Below are 18,647 nucleotides of genomic sequence, written 5' to 3'. Positions count from 1 at the left end.
TATAACAACTTGGTGCCGTGACCTTCAGGAACTGGCTGAATTCTGAGCGGACGGTCCGAACCGGCTCGCTGGATTCCACATCGTGAGTGAATGGACTGCACAGATCAACATTGCAGGCAATAAATAGAGGTAAGCAGGAAACCTATTTACACATAAATCCTGCACATTAGACTTTACCAAATTTAGTTGATCTGTGTGGACTGTGAAGTCTCGATCTAAATTTGAATGATTACAGTAAGGATAAAGTAACACTTTTATTTTGAAATGTGCTGTTTTGTTTATCTTAAAGTTACAAGCACACAGTCTCATTTGAGGGATAGAAAATGAGTGCCCTAGTTACAAATTGGTGACTATCACATTGATAAGTGGATAACCACAAATGTTTTTGTTTCTGCTTCTTCACATCTTACCATACCTTTTTACTCCACTAGTTTTATTCGATAACTTGAGTTTAGAGTTTCTTTTCAGAATTAAATAAAAAGAAATACGGTACAAGCCTAATCATGAGACTTCAGTAATCTCTGGTGAGAAATTTACAAGCTACTCACCAGACGTTCACATTTTAACAGTTAAAATTATCCCTACCTTTGTCAGCTACAACATTAAAATGACGAACACAATAATGCACCAGAAATGATAATATACTGTACATAGATGTGAAAATGCATTCTATTATTATTCTGCACAGTGACTCCTTTTGGTAAGTTAGATATATTTCTCTACTAATGCCTTTGCGCTATTATTTAAGCAACATTTTGAATGTAGCACTCTTAGCTGTAACAAGGCATCTCAGTAAAAAGACGCAGACCGGTTTAAACCTCACCGGGTCTTCATCAGGGCGGAAACATACAGGTGCAAACGGTTTGTTAAGTTTCCGTGTTGATGAAGACCCGGTGAGGTCAAAACCGGCCGGCGTTTTTTATCGAGTTGCACGATTAATACTAAATATAGAAGACATTTACATTAATGGGGCATGTAAAACTAGAGGAGTTCTGTCATCTACAAGACCACACATCCAACAGGGAACAAGTTACAAGTCAACTCTAAGAGATGTCCTCCTAGATTGAGCAGGTTTCACAATTAGCTTGACAATTGACAGGCTCGAGCAAAGCAAAAGAGTACTGGACGGCTAAAGTTACCCTTGAAAATGTTCTTGCTGGCAGAGGTTTGCTAACGTCCTACATTAGCATTCGGCTAACGCTAGATAAAGTATCCCACCTGGAATAGAAAACATAAATTTGGACAACTGTGATAACAGCGAAGCACCTGCGCGATGCCTACATACAGAAAGCAACACATGCAATGTTTACTGTGATTGTCTACAATTTTTAATGTGACCCACCTGAGTAGTAGAACAGCGCTTACTGTCATCTGTCTTGAATCTCCACTACAACCAAACTTACAGACCTACCACCGGAGACTAACTTGAAGAATCCAGCTACCACCTGATTGGACAATTTGATTCTGCTCTGTGATTGGACTGTCGTTGTCCAATCAGATTCAGATGTGATTCACACTAAACCTCAGTACTCCGGAAATTAGATTTATGTGGAATTTGCTACTTGCTACTTTCTGCCTGTACACGGATGTTCACAGCTTGTTTTCAGTGTCTTTGTGTAACAGTTTACAGATTTTATTCACACGTTCAAAAACGTTTTTACGTACAAATCATCCCTACACATGCTCACAAAAATTGTGACCATGTACATACATTGCTATTTGTACCATTAAATTGCCATTCATTTGACTAGCAGGCAGTAACACAGGCAGGGTCACACTTATTAAAACTGGTGTAATGCTGTGTGCCACCACTAAAGGGCAGCCTTACTATGTGCTGAGGAGAAGAAACAGGAAAAAGAAAAGTTACAAGACATGTTATAGGCAAACCTATGGCTTATTCCTACCATTTTTTAAACAAAATCTAAAACCACTAATATTTAGTATGAAAAAAAAAGTATAAAAATAAATACTGTACAGATATAAATGTAAGAATTTACAGTTTGTTGGTGTTAACCACTGAGCCATGTAACCTGGTGACACCACCAGATGGCGCCTCTTACTGTTTAATGGGTTACATGTTGGCCATAAAGCAATTCAATATTCAAAGTGACAATTCAATCCTCAGTTTGGTTTGAATTATTTTGATAGAAAAATTCAAATGAACGCTAAATCAGTTGCATTTCATATTGCCATGATTTTCATTATTTTGTCATTCCATTCGTAAATCAGTAATTTGGTGTGTACTTGATCTTTAAATCCCCAATTTACTTGGATTTTACGGTGAATATAAATCATGATAGTTAACTGTTTTATGATGAATAATGCATCTCATAAATTAACTGATAAGTGATTGTTAATGTGGTTGACTACTGATTAAAAATATTTGCTCAAAATTTGTGTCACTAATCTTAACCAGTACCTTTATTCTACTTAGGAAAAATCTGTTCGCAAGTAACACCTACAAATGTAATAACCCATAGACTCTTGTCATTTTACATTTTACTCAAGGCATGTGAATGAATAAGGCAGCACAAACATTTTAGTTTGATTTGTCATACATAAAAAATGAAAACATTTGAGGTGGTCAGCTATGAAAATATTTATTTTTACTAGCTAAAACAGATTTAAACACGAGCTGAGCATCAGTAACATTTTGTTTTGATATTTTTACATTGCATTTAGTTATACTAAAGATTATGGGAAAAATCTACAGTAGTTGCTTAGGCACAGATGTGCAGAAATTTATTCATTTAATTTGTAATAATGTTCAACTTGGTCATCTTTTGACATAATTACTGCAAATATCTCAGTTCAGACTGTCACTGATACATGTGTGAATACTGTGTGTGTTTACGGGTGGCTACAAAGTGATTTTTGGCAGTCTGCTCAGCTGGTGTTGGAGATGTCCAGGAGGAGGTGATCCAACAGAACCACGTCTTCCATCCAAATGTCCACATCATCGCCAACATACATGCATTTTATATCATGTTCGTTATTGCATGAAATTACCTGTTTAATTTTTTAACAAGCAGAGAAAATCATCCACTGTACCATCACAAACCTTATTGGTGTATGTAAAACACATTAATGGGTAATGTCAGTGTAAAGAGCCAACAAGTATGATTCTCCCTGGGTTGCTGTCATTTTCCCCACCAGTTTATTGGTTTCAAGGCATGATGAACAGTAATACAATGTTTAAATCACATTCAGATTCCAATGTAATTATAGGCCAAACAAACTTTATAAACAAGAGCCACACTAATGACTGAAAACAGGACTGTCATGACCTTTGCAGCAAAAAGACTAAGAATTTTAAAAATTTAATCTAATCAGAGCTGTATTATTGGTGTTTGTCTCATATTACTATTCACCAGAAAGCCCGTTTAGATGTGTTCTTTGGATCATGTTACATTTCCTACCAGCTGCAAACACAGATTAGTAATATGTCTGTGCAGATTCTCAGTCATCCAGGTCATAGTAAACCGAAATAACCTTAGGAAAAAAATCAACTGGACTTGGATTTCTAGATCGAAGACGTTTCACCTCTCATCCAAGAGGCTTCAGATTAGTAATGGATCAAAATTACTAACCCCCATTTTTAGTTCAGCACTCGTAGTTCAGTAGATTTTTGTACCAAATTACAAGGATCAACCTTATTTTACTCCACCAACTTCATTCAGAAAGAACCTTTCTTGGATGTTGTCTTGTTGATAAAGAGGTCCTGCTGGCCTTCAGAGGCCAGCTGATCCACACTTATAACAAGAGTGACGGTGCGCTGTCACACGTAGCTGGCTTCGGGGAGCTGCAGGGTCGAGCCAATGTGCTCCTGCGGTGAGACCCTTTGGACAACCTGACCATGGCTGAGGGGGTCTCCGAGCCCCAGAACATCCTGACCACCAGCTTTCTCAGTGACCAGGTCTGTCCACATATAACAAACTTGAATTTGGTCCTTTTGTAGCACCACACTGAGTTATGGAAATTGTGTTCTGTCTGTCCTGTGCCTCTCAGGTGGAAGAAAGAAAACAGACGAACATCAACTCCTTTGACATCGTACTGGTGATGGACATTCCAAACACCATCCTCAGATACATTACCTCATTAAGAGACAAGTAAGACACACAAGGAGGAACTGGGCACTTTGACAAAAATACACAGATGGACTTGTTCAGTCTATTGAGTGTTGGGTTTAGAACAGTCTCATACAGCAAACCTCACTTACCTCAGACCAGACCTGGAAACTGGGATCTTTAACTTGAGTCCACTGGTATGGTTACTGGTGCGAGTCACACTTAACTGATGTCTTTTCATTTCTTTAGTCACTGTTCTGACTCATTTTCTCATAGGCTGTTCATAGAAAAACTGTCCACATGCTGACAAAGCAGCAAAGAGGCTCCTCGGCTGCCAAGAAGACAAATGTATACAATGTGCACAACTCCTTGTGCCTCGCCCGTTCCCTTATACATGTAAATATTTACAGTCATAGTTAAAGGTGGTATTTTAATGGACATTATATTCAGAGGTGTCCATATTTTTGTCCTCTCCAGCTACATACATGAGAGGATCAGAATATTAAATGTTTGGCACATTTAATTGTGTATCACTGACTGCTAGTCCAGTACATCACCATTAACTAGGATCTCAATAATAAACATATCATTGAATTTATATATTTATGACAATTTCACCAAAAACTGGAACATTGTGAGCTTCATAAACACAGATGTTAAGGTGGAAGTGTTGTACTGAAGTGCATACAATGTACAGGTGTCCCTAATAAAGTGGCCGGTGACTATATAATCTTCTTGGTATTCGAAAAACCCCTTAACTGCTTTGTGGGTGTGCAGGCAGTTTTTCTATAGATGAGACGTTCTATTTCAGGTCTGATATTCTTTTCAAAGACCTGGAATACACCCAGCAACAATGTTTGATAGGTGTAACACCTTAACACTATTTATCTGCAAAGTCTTTTACTTACTGTTCTTGTGTGTACAAGTCAAGTATTTGATGCTGAAGTTAAAACATGGTTCATCAGTTTACTTGCAGAAGGCAGCTTGACAGCAGTGCTACTAGTTTTTAAGCTGTTGTACTAATTCTGTAGTCTAAACTTTTTATTGCCTCCTGATGCTATAAAAAGTTATGGTTGTTTGGAACCTTTGGGGAAACTTTTTTTTTTTAAATATCATGGTCTTGTGTTTCATAATAAGGAAACATGTCACCCAGTGCAGCGGTGTTTCTCCCTGATGTTTTTAATTGTGTAACAACAACAATGGAGGTCTATGGCACAGATGAATAAGCTGATCCAGGACTGGCAGACATTAGTCAAGAGTCAATACAAATCAATGCTGGTTCGACTCTGTTTTAAAATACTGTTAATATAGAAAATTCCTGGCCTTATCGTTTGACATTGAGCTAGCTGCAGTACTGCGACTCTGCATTTTGCACCAAAACGTAGTTTTAAGAAATGCCAGGAAAACATAAGATATTAGCTGCTAATGAGACTGTAGACTTTTTTTCACATCAGATATTTTGAGATCGTAGTAGGAGAAGCACAGGTGTAACTGATAACAGTCACAATGGCTACATTCTATTTATGTAAGCCATTTCCGGGGTCATTGTATTGTGCGTGCTGTATAGTTGGACACTTAATGGAACCCTGGTTAATGTTAGCTACACCTGTGCTTTTTCTACTGTGACAACCCAATGTCTGCTGTGAAAAAAGGCCTGTTACTGCACCTGTATTTATCATAAATGTGTGCACTGTTTTCCTTTGTAGAGATGCAAGTATGAAAATAACTGTTTATCTTACATTTTAATTAACATAGCTCTGAGGGACAAATGAAGGTGCTGGTTTGGTTTTTGGAAATAGTTGTCAAACATACAAAATTACAAAAGGCACCACATCTTTTTGCACACTTGTCATTTCTGACAAAACTGTCCAATATTAGATCACGCTGCTGTAGGGGAAAAGTCTCTCATTCTTGTTTTTAAAGTGTGGGGGTTTATCCCTGAGACAAAGGCATTCGTGTACTCATCACAACTCCTCGTGCTTCGCCTGTTCCCTTTCCTTATCTTCATCTACCTTCAGTTTGAGCTCGTCGACAGTGATCACTCCATCTCGGTTTCGGTCCTGGTTCTGGAACATGTCCACAACGACCTGCTCCATGCTCAGTCCAGGCTTAATACGACCTCTGCCCTCTGCCACCTGCAGCTTGATGAACTCCCCGAACTAAAGAGAGCCAAAAATATTACTTATTAAAAAACAGATAAGGTCAGAGTGAAATAGTTCATTTCCTGAGTTTGGTTTTCTCATGTCAAAATGAAAATCCACTGGCCGCCCAGTACACACACCATGAGGGTTGTCACTCTCATTGTTTTGTGTCTCTGTCTTACCTCCTCTTGGGGCACCTCTTCATTCTTGTTGGTGTCCATTGCTTTAAACAGGTCTGCAGGAGTGTCCTCAAGCCACACGAACAGGTAACCAGGTGGGACTCCCTTCTCGAAGCTCGCCAGTTCTATGTCAAAGACCAGCACTGCGCTGCTCGGCACACCAGTGGCTAATGAACAGAAAGCCAGAAAAATGACTGGGGTTGCTTCTTACTGTTTATAGTGTACTACTGCATAACTTATTTGTCTGAACTACAGTAGGGGAGTTTGTTTCTACATTCTCTCGTGTGAGGCCTCTTAACATGTGGTTTCAACTACACTTTATTGCTATGATCCGTCTTTGACACAAACACTTTTATAATTTCTTCAACTTAAATATAAAACTAAAGATCAAATTCAGAAGGGTAGCTCTAATAAACCTATCAGGGTACAGTGTAAACAGTTATTTAGACATGGAAATCTTAATATGGAACCATGAAATCAAAGTGTAGATTAACTTCAGCAGACAAAGCAGTTTGTATGTTTGGGATGTAGCCTAATAAATGAGATTTCTTGCTTGCACCTGATAGATAAGAGTACAGTGTGGCAGTGTGTGATGGTTCCTGGCTGTTGTGAGTGTACAGCTGAAGTCTCACCTCCCCTTTCCCCGTGGCCCAGGTGAGGAGGCACTGTTACCAGCCTCTTCTCTCCTGCACACATGCCTCGTAGGCCCTCGTCCAGCCCGTCAATCACTTTGTCCGACCCCAGCACGGTCTGCTGAACGTCCTCATAGTCGTGTCTGGGGATAACATTTATCATATATTGGACAAATCAGAGTGGGAATGTAATGCGTGTTTATTTCTGTTCACCTGAAACTGCAGTGATTGGGATGAGAGCATATCTATGTGACTCACGAGGAAAAGAGCAGCGTGCCGTCCACCAGGGTACAGTTGTAGTGGTAGTGGACGAGGTCATTCTCTGCGGTTGTGTCGTTGCACACCTCAGGCCTGTAGGTGATCTGGATGTCCACTTTGTCGCTGGGGTTGTGGAAGTCGATGACATGAATGTCAAACACCAGCACAGCTGAAGAAGGGATGACGTTGCCTGGAAAGATCACAGTTACCCATGTGGGAAGTACCCACTTCATTACATGTTTTGTTCAGACTCAACGTTCTGATTGGGACCATACAGAAGATGGTACTCCCCAAAGATTTTGAGTAGTGTGACAATGCAGATGTAAGCAAATGAACTAACTTATAAAATCTGCCAAAGTCAATTTGGGGAAGTTTTTCCTGGTACAAGCTGCAGGTGAAGCTACAGTAACTCACCTGCTCCTTGCTCTCCGTACGCCAGGTGTGGGGGGATGGTGACCCTCCTCCTCTCCCCAGTGCAGACTCCCAGCAGGGCCTGGTCCATACCCGCAATCACATACCCCATCCCAATGTAGGTGTTGTACGTGCTGTTCCTCTGGTAGCTGTGGACAGCAGCACATTTTTTTCAAATGGCAAAAATATTTGCGTCAAAAGATGAGAAATTCCTCAGTTGCAACCATCTTCATTGTCAGTGTAACCTGAGCTCACCTGGTGTCGAAGGTGACTCCGTTCAGGAAGGTGCCGTTGTAGTGGTAACGGATGTAATCGCCGACCACAGACCTGCGAGTGCACGACTTGGGCACCACCTGGTCCTCGAGAGTGATGTTGTCCTTCGGGTTATGAATGTCCACCAGCAGGATGTCATACACCAGAGTCGCCTGGGAGGGAATCTCTGTACCTGGTGAGCAAGAGGTAGGGAATACTTCTACTAACATTTAGAGAAAAGTGTTTTATTTGTGAGTTCCTTTTAAAGGAATTAGTTTTTACATGTAGTTGCTGGTAAAAGGGGCATTCTCTTTACTGCACAAGTACTATGCACAGCATTAACAAAATACTATACTTATCTGATCTCCTTACTGAACAGAATGTAACATAACAACCGTCCATTTTTAACTAAAGGTAAAATATGGTCTGAGAAATCAAAAGATTTTAGATACAATTGCAATTGAGGACCAATGGCCTGACCACAACACAGATACAAAGGGTATAACTCCAATTATTATGAATGCATATGACCAGGATATACCTCAGGTCATTACCAAACAGTAGAGGAATGCAAATGATTCTTAATGTTATACATGGAGGGAAAATGTAAATCAGAACTAAATATTCAAATTTTAGATGCAGAGTGAAGATGTGTGCTTTGGATGTCTATGCTGTATATGATTTAACATTTTGTATGTTGCATTTATGCTGTGATAACATTTAATATTTAAAAAATATTAAATATTTGGGGAAAAAAACATTTGCATACATGAGAATCTTGATAATGGTTTTACTTGTTACATTTCTAAATCGGTGGTTTATGGGATTATTTATCTTATCTTTTGCTTTGGCCTGAAATTGGGTTATTGTATTTCTGGTTTAAAGGTGCTCTGAGGAAAATAAACGTTTTGTTTACATCATCACCATACCTCACTGTGTGCATCCTTGAGGTCTAACGGAAATATTTGACTTGTTTGAGCTCCTGAAGTTTGGATAATCATTTGCAAAGGAGAAACACCAAATCCACAATCACCTCTTCTTAATTTGATTGCTTTCTTTTCTGCTGTCATTAGTACTCACCTGATCCTTTTTCTCCATAGGCTTTGAAGGGTGGGATGATAATATTTCTGATCTCTCCCACACACATGCCCAGCAGGCCCTCATCCATACCCTTGATCTGCCAACCCTCACCCACTAAGGTATTGTGGGTCTGCTTCCTGGTGTAGCTGCGTAGGGCTCATACAAGCGCAAAGTCAAAAATAACTTCACACAGACAACATACCTGGATGACAGTGCAAACACACAAGAGCTGTCATTTGGATGGGGCTTTGTTTCAATGCCTATGGCACACACACAATGTGACAGTTTTTAAGGGGTACAGTTACTAAACTAGTACTGTTTCATACCAAGGTCTCCACTTTGTAAGATCATTCAGTATCTAATTTGGACAAGAAACCTCTCCATTAAATACCAACAGTCATCACAATCAGTTTTCACCTGGAGTCAAAGACAGTCCCGTCGAGCAGAGTGCCGTTGAAATGGTAGCGCACAAAGTCAGTGCGCATCACAGAGCGTTTGCAGTCTCTGGGCGTGGTGATGGTCTTGGTGACAACCAGGTCGGCCTTGTTCCACAGATCCAACAGATGGACGTCAAACACAAGAGTAGCATCTGGAGGAACCGCGTCACCTGAAAACAGGGTCAGAGCTTCACCGAGAGCCTCTGTGACATCAGAGCATGGTGAAATGTCTGCTTAAATTAAATTAAACAACTATTTTAATTGGTAAACACAAGCTCCCCTTGGGATGAGTTGTACTTTTTAAAGGGGGTTAATACTTATGCAATCACTTATTTTCCATTACATATTTTATTTAACTGACGTTACTTTGTAGAAACTCGTTTTGACTTTAACATAAAAAAGGTTTTGTCTTTTTCTGTCAAAAAGCCAAATTATATTGACGATGGTTGATTTATAAAATCAATAAACGGATCAAACATCCAAGGGGGCGGGTACTTTTTATTGGCACTGTATGTTGATAGGAAATCAATAAACAGGACAAAGTGTGATAGTGCACGCTGTGATGGTGAATATTACCAAACGAACAACCACAAAATAAGTGCCACACAGCCATCTGGCCGCCATGTGAGCCTGAAGCCTGTTTAAAGCTTCAAATATTAACTCAGCATCACAACTCCGAGCCCCCGCTTCTGTGGAACAATCCACTAAGCTGTGGGCCTTTTCCACTTACCTGCGCCGGTGCTTCCATAGGCCATCTGGGGTGGGACTGTGATCGTCCTGCGCTCATTCACACACATTCCCTGCAGACCTTTATCCAGGCCAGCGATGATCCGACCCTCGCCTAACAGACCGACTTTGGCGGCTCCTCTTTGGTGACTGAGATGGAGAAAGACAAAATGTCAGAAGTGGGTCGACTTTAAGAGGATGTAAACTCTGGATGAAGTAGGTCTATATTTGCTGGGCATGCACGTAGAAGTCTCTTAGCTGACTACTTAAAGTTGTTCTGGAAGGTAATTCATCATTATTCTTACATTTGTAAATGACGCTCGAGCATCTGGCTTTGGGCCTGTGCAGCCTAATTATTAATTTTCAAAGCAAATGAAACCAAACTACAACAAATGCACTCAGATAAAACGGATGGCATTACCTCGAATCAAAGGTTTTTCCGTCGGTGAGCGTGGCGTTATAGTGATAGCGAACATAATCCCCGCTTTTTGCATTTCTGGCACAGACTTTCGGGGTGAAGTAACTGTCCACGACTACTTCTCCTAACACTGGACTGGGATTACAGTCCACAGGAGGCCATGTAATGAGGAGGAAAAAGACAAAGCATCCGGAAAACATTTTTACAGAGTCACATCAAATAACTTACGGGGCTTCAAAACGATGAACAGTGGCAATAAAAGCCACAAAAGGAATAAATGTAAGGCCTGTGTTCCTGTGCGCGCAAAGGGCCGAAGCTGCAGATGTGGAGCTGAGCAGCGGTGACTGAGCTGTAAACGTGGACAATCTCCAGGTTGCTTTGCAGAGATTTTACCAGAGGGGAAGAAATGTGGGAGTGGGAAGCGCCTCTGTCAAAGTAACGATGATAAAACAGCAGCACTGCTTCCCTTTAAAAAATAAAATTGTCTTGTTGGAAGGGAAAATGGAACTCGTGAAATGATCTAGAGTATACTAGACGATCGGCGCACGGTTTTTGTATAAATACATTCTGATATTATAAAGCATGCAATAAAACTGTCAAAACGTTCTTGTTTCTGTGTTTAACAGAAGACTAAATATTTACAGTGCACAATGCGTCTAAAATTTATGCTTAGCTCGTTCTCTTCGCTTCTTATAGCTCATTCATATAACTAAATATTTTTCTTTTCAAAACCGTCCACTTTCTGCTTTTATTTTGAAATCATCGCCCATCGTTCAGTGGGCTTGACTCCTCGGCACCAGTTGAAGAGACCCGCCTCTGGATCAGCCTGTCAGAGCCGTAGTGCCCCGACAGACAAGAGATTGTCTGCTTTTCTGTTGATGCCGCCAGGTTTTTGGAAATGTTCACATTCCACTGGCAAGAAATCTCAGTTTGCCCAAGAGGGAAATGACTTTACTTTTAATTACACTGAGCTACAGGAGCCTGTAGGAAACGTTCAAAAGTAAATGATGAAACATTTACAGACCAAATCTGGACCTTTTGGATTTCTGTTGTAAATCTGAAGAAAGATCCACAAATAACACTTATGTTTATTTAACTAAAGAAGTGGGAAACAGTTACATTCTCGGTTTTTACACAAGCTGCCGATCCTGACTGAGGAGACAAACAGGCAGCCTCATTGTGATATCGCCGTATATCTCCACAAAGATGTCAGAGGCGTTGGTCTCGTTCACGGGCTTTATTTTCTAACTCCAGTTAACATACACAGAACAGCCGGGGGCCACACTTGCTCTGCCCCCGGTATATCCAGTCTAAGAGAGCCCTCTAGCGACTGCAACCCGTCATAACATGTACCCAACACACACTATAACACTCATAATCACACATTAACTTAATTATACTCGTAGTAATACTTTGAGAAAAGTAACGCAATGTGGCAACTACATTCCTTTGCAACACTGATGTTTGGTGCCGTCTTGCTGCACAACTCCAGAAAATAAACCATCCTGCTTCCAACCAGATTTTACACTGCAACATGCATATTGCAGCCTAAACATCTTTTCACTGAGGGCATCACTGGTCTGCAGTCCCGCTACAGTGTGGTGATCTCACTATATAAAACTCATGCCAATCATTCATTTGCAATGATGGGAATCTGCCTGGCTGACAACCCCCAATGGCACCCGAACCACAGTGCGCATGAGCAATCACTTTACGCACGTCTATTCTTGTGCCACATGAAAAAAAAGTTGTGGCTATAGCTGTAGACCTGCACTGAGAAACCTGAGACAGTATCCTCCGCAGGGCCCTATGCCGGAATTCCCAAAGACCCCTAAACACTTCAGCAGACTACCACGCAGACACCGGAGTTTCCACCAGAAGACAGAAGAAGCAGTATGAGGGATACCGTTTTATCATGGTTACATTTTGTGTAAAAGAGGGCGCGTTGTTGACATTGCTTTGTTTGATCCTTGTTTTTATGACAGAGGCACAATATGAAAACTACAGTTTCATACATTTTCCTCAAGAGGAGCTCATGCCTCTCACTACTGCGTATGGACTGGCTTTGGACAATTATGCAGCAGAGAACTGGACTGAATCGATCAAATATTTGGAATTAAGTTTGCGTTTGTACAGACTTCTTAAAGACAGTGTGAGATATTGTACGCGGCATTGTAAAATAACCAAACAGGATGAACCACCCTGTGCAGGAAGCCAGGGTCTCTGTGTCAGTTGGCATGTTATGAAGAGAGCTTTGTGTCAGACGAAGTGCAGAGCGCATTTCCCCGCGCTGCAGCTCCCTCTCCCCGGCAGAAACATCCAGGAGGATTTCGATAGAAGATCTCCATACAGATATCTGCACTTTGCTTATTTCCGGGTGAGACATACTATGTTTGAAATCCAAGACATTACAGCCATACCAATCCTGAAAGATGGTCAACTTTATTCATGACAAATTAGATGCACAATCTTGTCCCAGAAGTCCCTGAGAGGGGATTCAAGGATTACCAACAAACTGGGAATCATAAAATCAATAGGGGTTTCTCTAGGTCCTTCATACATAAATCTATCAAAGGCAAAAGCTCCAAAACAACAGTAAACAAAGAAAATTAACAAATAATGAGAAATTTTGTAACGTACCTCCTGTCTTCACCAGTTCAATTCAAGTTGAAAGACAAGAAACAAAAACCTGATAGTGAGATCATTCACTTTGTACAGCTAGGTGACCTGCAGAGGGCTGTCCCATGTGCCTACACCTTCCTCCAGAGGAACCCTGAGGACCAGGACATGCTCCAGCTCATGGAGCAATACAAGAAACAGTACGACTTGAGCGGTTACCTCATCGACCAGGAAGAACGACCGTATGAGGTGAGGACAGCCTCGCCTCGGTCCTTCACAAAACATGCTCTGTATAGGAAACACAGCATAATATAGTCACACAGATTAATTCATCATTTCAATATCCAATCTCTGTGCAAAACCACTACTACAGAAAAAGTCAGAAAACATCCGAACTACATTTCTCCCTCAAACCAGCTACTGGTGCCGACTTGCACAGGTTCCTCTGACCGTATCAACAATTCCTTTTGTAGGCCTCCTTTCTGAGAGGAGTGACCCTCATCAGTTCAGGCGACTACAGCAGCAGTGTTAAACACCTGGAGGAAGCTCTGAGGCTCTACCTTCATGAGTATGAGCTGTGTCAGGTGGACTGTGAAGGGCTCAGTCAACTCGTATCAGACAGGGACTTCTATGCAGTCATAGCAGGTTAGTATGGACGATTTATTAACAAATGGGATATCAAAATTCACAATGTATGACAAATACCAAATAAATCTTAATTTAATTTAAGTAGTGAAGTAATCTTAGCAAAATGGATTTAAGAGGAAAATCTTAAGAAATGTTAAGTTTTTAATGTAAGAATTTTAATTCTTTTATTTCCAGAAATAGGTTGCCATTTTGAATTATGTACTGGGTCCTGGTGTTCTAGTCTGTTTTCACCATACCTTACCATATGTTCTCTGCTCTGTCATTCCACAGACGCCTATGTCAACATACTAAGGTGCAAGCTCAAGTGTGAAGAGAACCTGATGCCGGATTCAAGGATTACCAACAAACTGGGAATCATAAAATCAATAGGGGTTTCTCTAGGTCCTTCATACATAAATCTATCAAAGGCAAAAGCTCCAAAACAACAGTAAACAAAGAAAATTAACAAATAATGAGAAATTTTGTAACGTACCTCCTGTCTTCACCAGTTCAATTCAAGTTGAAAGACAAGAAACAAAAACCTGATAGTGAGATCATTCACTTTGTACAGCTAGGTGACCTGCAGAGGGCTGTCCCATGTGCCTACACCTTCCTCCAGAGGAACCCTGAGGACCAGGACATGCTCCAGCTCATGGAGCAATACAAGAAACAGTACGACTTGAGCGGTTACCTCATCGACCAGGAAGAACGACCGTATGAGGTGAGGACAGCCTCGCCTCGGTCCTTCACAAAACATGCTCTGTATAGGAAACACAGCATAATATAGTCACACAGATTAATTCATCATTTCAATATCCAATCTCTGTGCAAAACCACTACTACAGAAAAAGTCAGAAAACATCCGAACTACATTTCTCCCTCAAACCAGCTACTGGTGCCGACTTGCACAGGTTCCTCTGACCGTATCAACAATTCCTTTTGTAGGCCTCCTTTCTGAGAGGAGTGACCCTCATCAGTTCAGGCGACTACAGCAGCAGTGTTAAACACCTGGAGGAAGCTCTGAGGCTCTACCTTCATGAGTATGAGCTGTGTCAGGTGGACTGTGAAGGGCTCAGTCAACTCGTATCAGACAGGGACTTCTATGCAGTCATAGCAGGGTAGTATGGACGATTTATTAACAAATGGGATATCAAAATTCACAATGTATGACAAATACCAAATAAATCTTAATTTAATTTAAGTAGTGAAGTAATCTTAGCAAAATGGATTTAAGAGGAAAATCTTAAGAAATGTTAAGTTTTTAATGTAAGAATTTTAATTCTTTTATTTCCAGAAATAGGTTGCCATTTTGAATTATGTACTGGGTCCTGGTGTTCTAGTCTGTTTTCACCATACCTTACCATATGTTCTCTGCTCTGTCATTCCACAGACGCCTATGTCAACATACTAAGGTGCAAGCTCAAGTGTGAAGAGAACCTGATAATGTTGGAGGCTATTTTGTGGAGAAATTTGTGGCCACTATTTACCACCACCTCCAGTATGCTTATTACAAGTGTACGTTTTCTGTCAGCTTGTAAGAAAAGTGATACAATTGAGCCTTTATCACCGTTCTTGTACAACATAGCATTGCCTATTAACACTCGACTGTGTGTCTGCCCAGTGAATGACGGCTGCAGCGCGGTACCCTGTGCATACAGTTACTTCCTGCTTGAACCCGAAGACCAGGTTATGAAGCAGAACCTGTTGTATTATAAGGCCTACGGCGAACAGTGGGGCATTCATTCTGACCACTTCACACCAAGAATGGTGAGAGGAAAGGGGTCCAAACATTAGTATCACCTGTCACTACAATGACACAGATCTAAAAACTGAAGAAGATAGAAAGTAGTCCTCATCCATTAGCTCCACATCATAATGCTTCAAGAGCAAGCACATGACCAAGATCCACAACTATGCTGCACTCAATGTTGGGAAATGGGAAGAGAAGGAAAACCATTCTCCATCTGACTTGGGAGTGTTCATGCATTATTGAAAGGTGGCTAGCTCTAGTGCTAGCTTTGTAGTCACACCATACACACAACCTAAATTAGCTACTTTTGTTGTGTTATGTTAAACTTATTGTAGAAGTTCATTAACAGGTCAAACCAGATCCCAACAGTGCAAAGCTCTTATACAATTAGCTCAGGTCCGTGTCCTTTTTCCCCACAGTTGCTTATGATTACAGTTTAAACAATATGACATGAATGCAGCATTATACCTCCATCAATAGTCATTTAATTACAGTACTGAATCTGCTGAAAACCATTTGTTCTTTGCCAGTTTGAGGCAGAAACTGGCAGACACATAATTAGCTTGGTTTTGTGTTTAAACAGGAGGCTCTTCAACACCACAACCAGACTGTCACTCAAAAGCAGATGCTGAAATTTGCAGAGAAGTACTTGCAATTGGGTGATGAGGTGAGATTAACACTAAACTAGTATAGTACTACCATTCTTTGGTGACATGAAACAAAAAGCTTTAAATTACCAGTGATGTAAATGAATGAAGAAAAACATGAGAAATCCTTTATGAATTTGTTTCCTTATAGCACAAACACAGTTTAATCAGTTTGCCTGGTAGTTATCAATTAGTATAACATGTACGGTAACATGTTTTAAAACACCTCCAAGACCGTTGACTGATTTTGGATTGCATTTTCCAGGATTGTCTAGGACCAGAGGAAGCTGCGCTTTTGGCCCCCAAGTCTCCCGATATTGAGTTTGAAGGACAGGGAGACTATGAGGAATCCTTCTATGATAAATGGAGGCAGCCAAAGGGCAAAGGTGATGCTGGCGAGTCAGATATCTGAAGAGAGCAGAGACAATAGATCTGAAAATGTTAGTGTTGGTAATGTCACTAATCATTAATTAATCACTGTCACCAATCATTAAACAAATGTAGGTACTTCACACTGCAGTTGTATTTCCTCATCTGTCGTTACAGTTTGGTTAAGTCATTCTCACTTGCATCCATCTGCTCTGTAAAGAAATTTTTTTTGTGACTATTTTCATGATTTTTCTCCAAACAAGAGCCATCAACACAAGTGTGCCTTGGTTTAAAAATTCAATTAGAACCAGAGATTCAAGTCCCAGATGATGAGTAATTACAGAAGGAGAAGAGTGAATATCACAGTAGCTTCCATCTCTAAATACTATTTAGACAAAACAATTATATAAAGAAACTATGCGAACAATAGCAGCCTTTTTAAACTACTACACATTTTGCATAGATTTCTCATAAGCGTTCTACAAGCATGTCTACCAGCGGATGTTATACAAAACCTCTAAGACTAAGTCAAGTGTTAGCTACAGCCATGCTAGCTGCCTTGTGAGGTTGTACCATGTACAGCTGCACTTTCAGGCAAATGCTAACATGGATATAACACAGCTAGCCGCACACTGACAATGATAGCATGCGCTTTGTTTACTGTGTTCACTATAGCACTGTGTATTCGGTCAGTCATTATCCTGTATTAGCAATGCAACTAACTTATGTCTGGTTTGATCCACAACATCATACAGTATAATACACTCAACGGGATCAGAAAAAACTGCGGAACACAGTCACTGTTATTTATTCAGACAAGTTTAATGTACAGTAATGTATTTACATTTACAAAGTGAATACCGGCTACCTCCTTGTAACACTAGACAACGTTGACTTCCATACTGTGAATGGTGCCAAAATTTGAGTCCCACTATGACACGTGAGCACACACAGTGGTGGTAAACACAGTGGTGGTAAACACAGTGTCGCCTGAGCTTTCAGCAGAGTTTGTCCTTGAGTATTTGTTTCATACAGTGTTTACTGAAAAGACTTCAAGTATACTTAAAGGGATGTGCTAAAAAGTTCAGTCTGTGTTTTTCTAGTATTGAAACACCCGTTTCTAAAGTATGTGATTATTTAAGTGCAGAATGTCATTGTTTTTTTTATTACTGATCATTTCAGAGGCAGAGGCCTTGTTGTGTAGTCAACATATTCCTTTAATGCTGCTGCAGGTCAACTGGCAGTGTGCTGTAACGTCATCTCCTCTGACAGCTGTACTACTGTAGAGTCCTTTTTTGTCATTGGTGAAACAAAGCCTCCCCGGGAAAGTCTATGCCAGGGTATTGGAGAGGAGAATTCGACCGATAGTCGAACCTCGGATTCAGGAGGAACAATGCGGTTTTCGTCCTGGCCGTGGAACACTGGACCAGCTCTATACCCTCTTCAGGGTGGCGGAGGGTTCATGGGAGTTTGCCCAATCAGTCCACATGTGTTTTGTGGATCTGGAGAAGGCATTTCGACCAGTCCCTCGCAGCGTCCTGTGGGGGGTGCTCTGGGGTGTGGCCACGGTGCTAAGGGCCGTCCGGTCCCTGTACGACCGGAGCAGGCGCTTGGTTCGCATTGCCGGCAGTAAGTCAGACTTGTTTACAGTGCATGTTGGACTCCGGCAGGGCTGCCCTTTGTCACCGGTTCTGTTCATTATTTTTATGGACAGAATTTCTAGGCGCATCCAGGAGCCGAAGGGAGTCCGGTTTGGGGACCACAGGATTTCGTCTCTGCTTTTTGCAGAGGACGTTGTCCTGTTGGCCCCATCAAACCAGGACCTCCAGCATGCACTGGGGCGGTTTGCAGCCGAGTGTGAAGCGGCTGGGATGAGAATCAGCACCTCCAAATCCGAGGCCATGGTTCTCAGCCGGAAAAGGGTGGCTTGTTCCCTTCAGGTTGGTGGAGAGTTCCTGCCTCAAGTGGAGGAGTTCAAGTATCTTGGGGTCTTGTGCACGAGTGAGGGAAGGATGGAACGGGAAATTGACAGGC

The 18,647-nt window shown here is 41.2% G+C and overlaps 3 protein-coding genes across 7 annotated transcripts in view; 1 reads left to right on the top strand and 2 right to left on the bottom strand.

Moving 5' to 3' along the window:
- The window catches only part of LOC109962878 (N-alpha-acetyltransferase 25, NatB auxiliary subunit-like), a 6,179-nt gene extending 4,765 nt beyond the window's left edge, over window positions 1-1,414 (bottom strand). For 3 of the 5 annotated variants that reach the window (XR_002275324.1, XM_020604955.1, XM_020604957.1), the window contains exons 1-2: window positions 1,343-1,408; window positions 1,140-1,218 (exon numbers count right to left, since the gene is read on the bottom strand). The gene's annotated coding sequence lies outside the window, so the exon portion shown is untranslated. Of the gene's footprint in view, window positions 1-1,139; window positions 1,219-1,342 lie in introns of all 5 variants that reach the window. The other 2 variants (XM_020604956.1, XM_020604958.1) reach the window with 2 other exon arrangements.
- Window positions 1,415-5,634: 4,220 nt separating this feature from the next.
- Window positions 5,635-10,982, bottom strand: fkbp10b (FKBP prolyl isomerase 10b). The gene is made up of 10 exons (XM_020605336.1): window positions 10,605-10,982; window positions 10,188-10,333; window positions 9,438-9,627; window positions 9,021-9,166; window positions 7,944-8,133; window positions 7,692-7,837; window positions 7,278-7,467; window positions 7,020-7,162; window positions 6,391-6,554; window positions 5,635-6,226 (listed from the first exon to the last, which is right to left on the bottom strand). Exons 1-10 carry the CDS (start codon window positions 10,799-10,801, stop codon window positions 6,032-6,034), a joined length of 1,707 nt encoding a protein of 568 aa, XP_020460992.1. The 5' UTR covers window positions 10,802-10,982; the 3' UTR covers window positions 5,635-6,031.
- Window positions 10,983-11,273: 291 nt separating this feature from the next.
- Window positions 11,274-17,997, top strand: LOC109963074 (synaptonemal complex protein SC65-like). Its single transcript, XM_020605338.1, has 7 exons — window positions 11,274-13,469; window positions 13,694-13,865; window positions 14,139-14,193; window positions 15,289-15,362; window positions 15,469-15,614; window positions 16,181-16,264; window positions 16,510-17,997. Exons 1-7 carry the CDS (start codon window positions 13,221-13,223, stop codon window positions 16,654-16,656), a joined length of 927 nt encoding a protein of 308 aa, XP_020460994.1. The 5' UTR covers window positions 11,274-13,220; the 3' UTR covers window positions 16,657-17,997.
- The last annotated feature ends 650 nt before the right edge of the window (window positions 17,998-18,647 follow it).

The sequence above is a fragment of the Monopterus albus genome, unplaced genomic scaffold, assembly GCF_001952655.1.
Source record: "Monopterus albus unplaced genomic scaffold, M_albus_1.0 scaffold69.1, whole genome shotgun sequence".
Lineage (NCBI taxonomy): Eukaryota > Metazoa > Chordata > Actinopteri > Synbranchiformes > Synbranchidae > Monopterus > Monopterus albus.
Note: the sequence above shows the minus strand (reverse complement) of the source record. Positions and strands in the feature narration are given on the sequence as shown.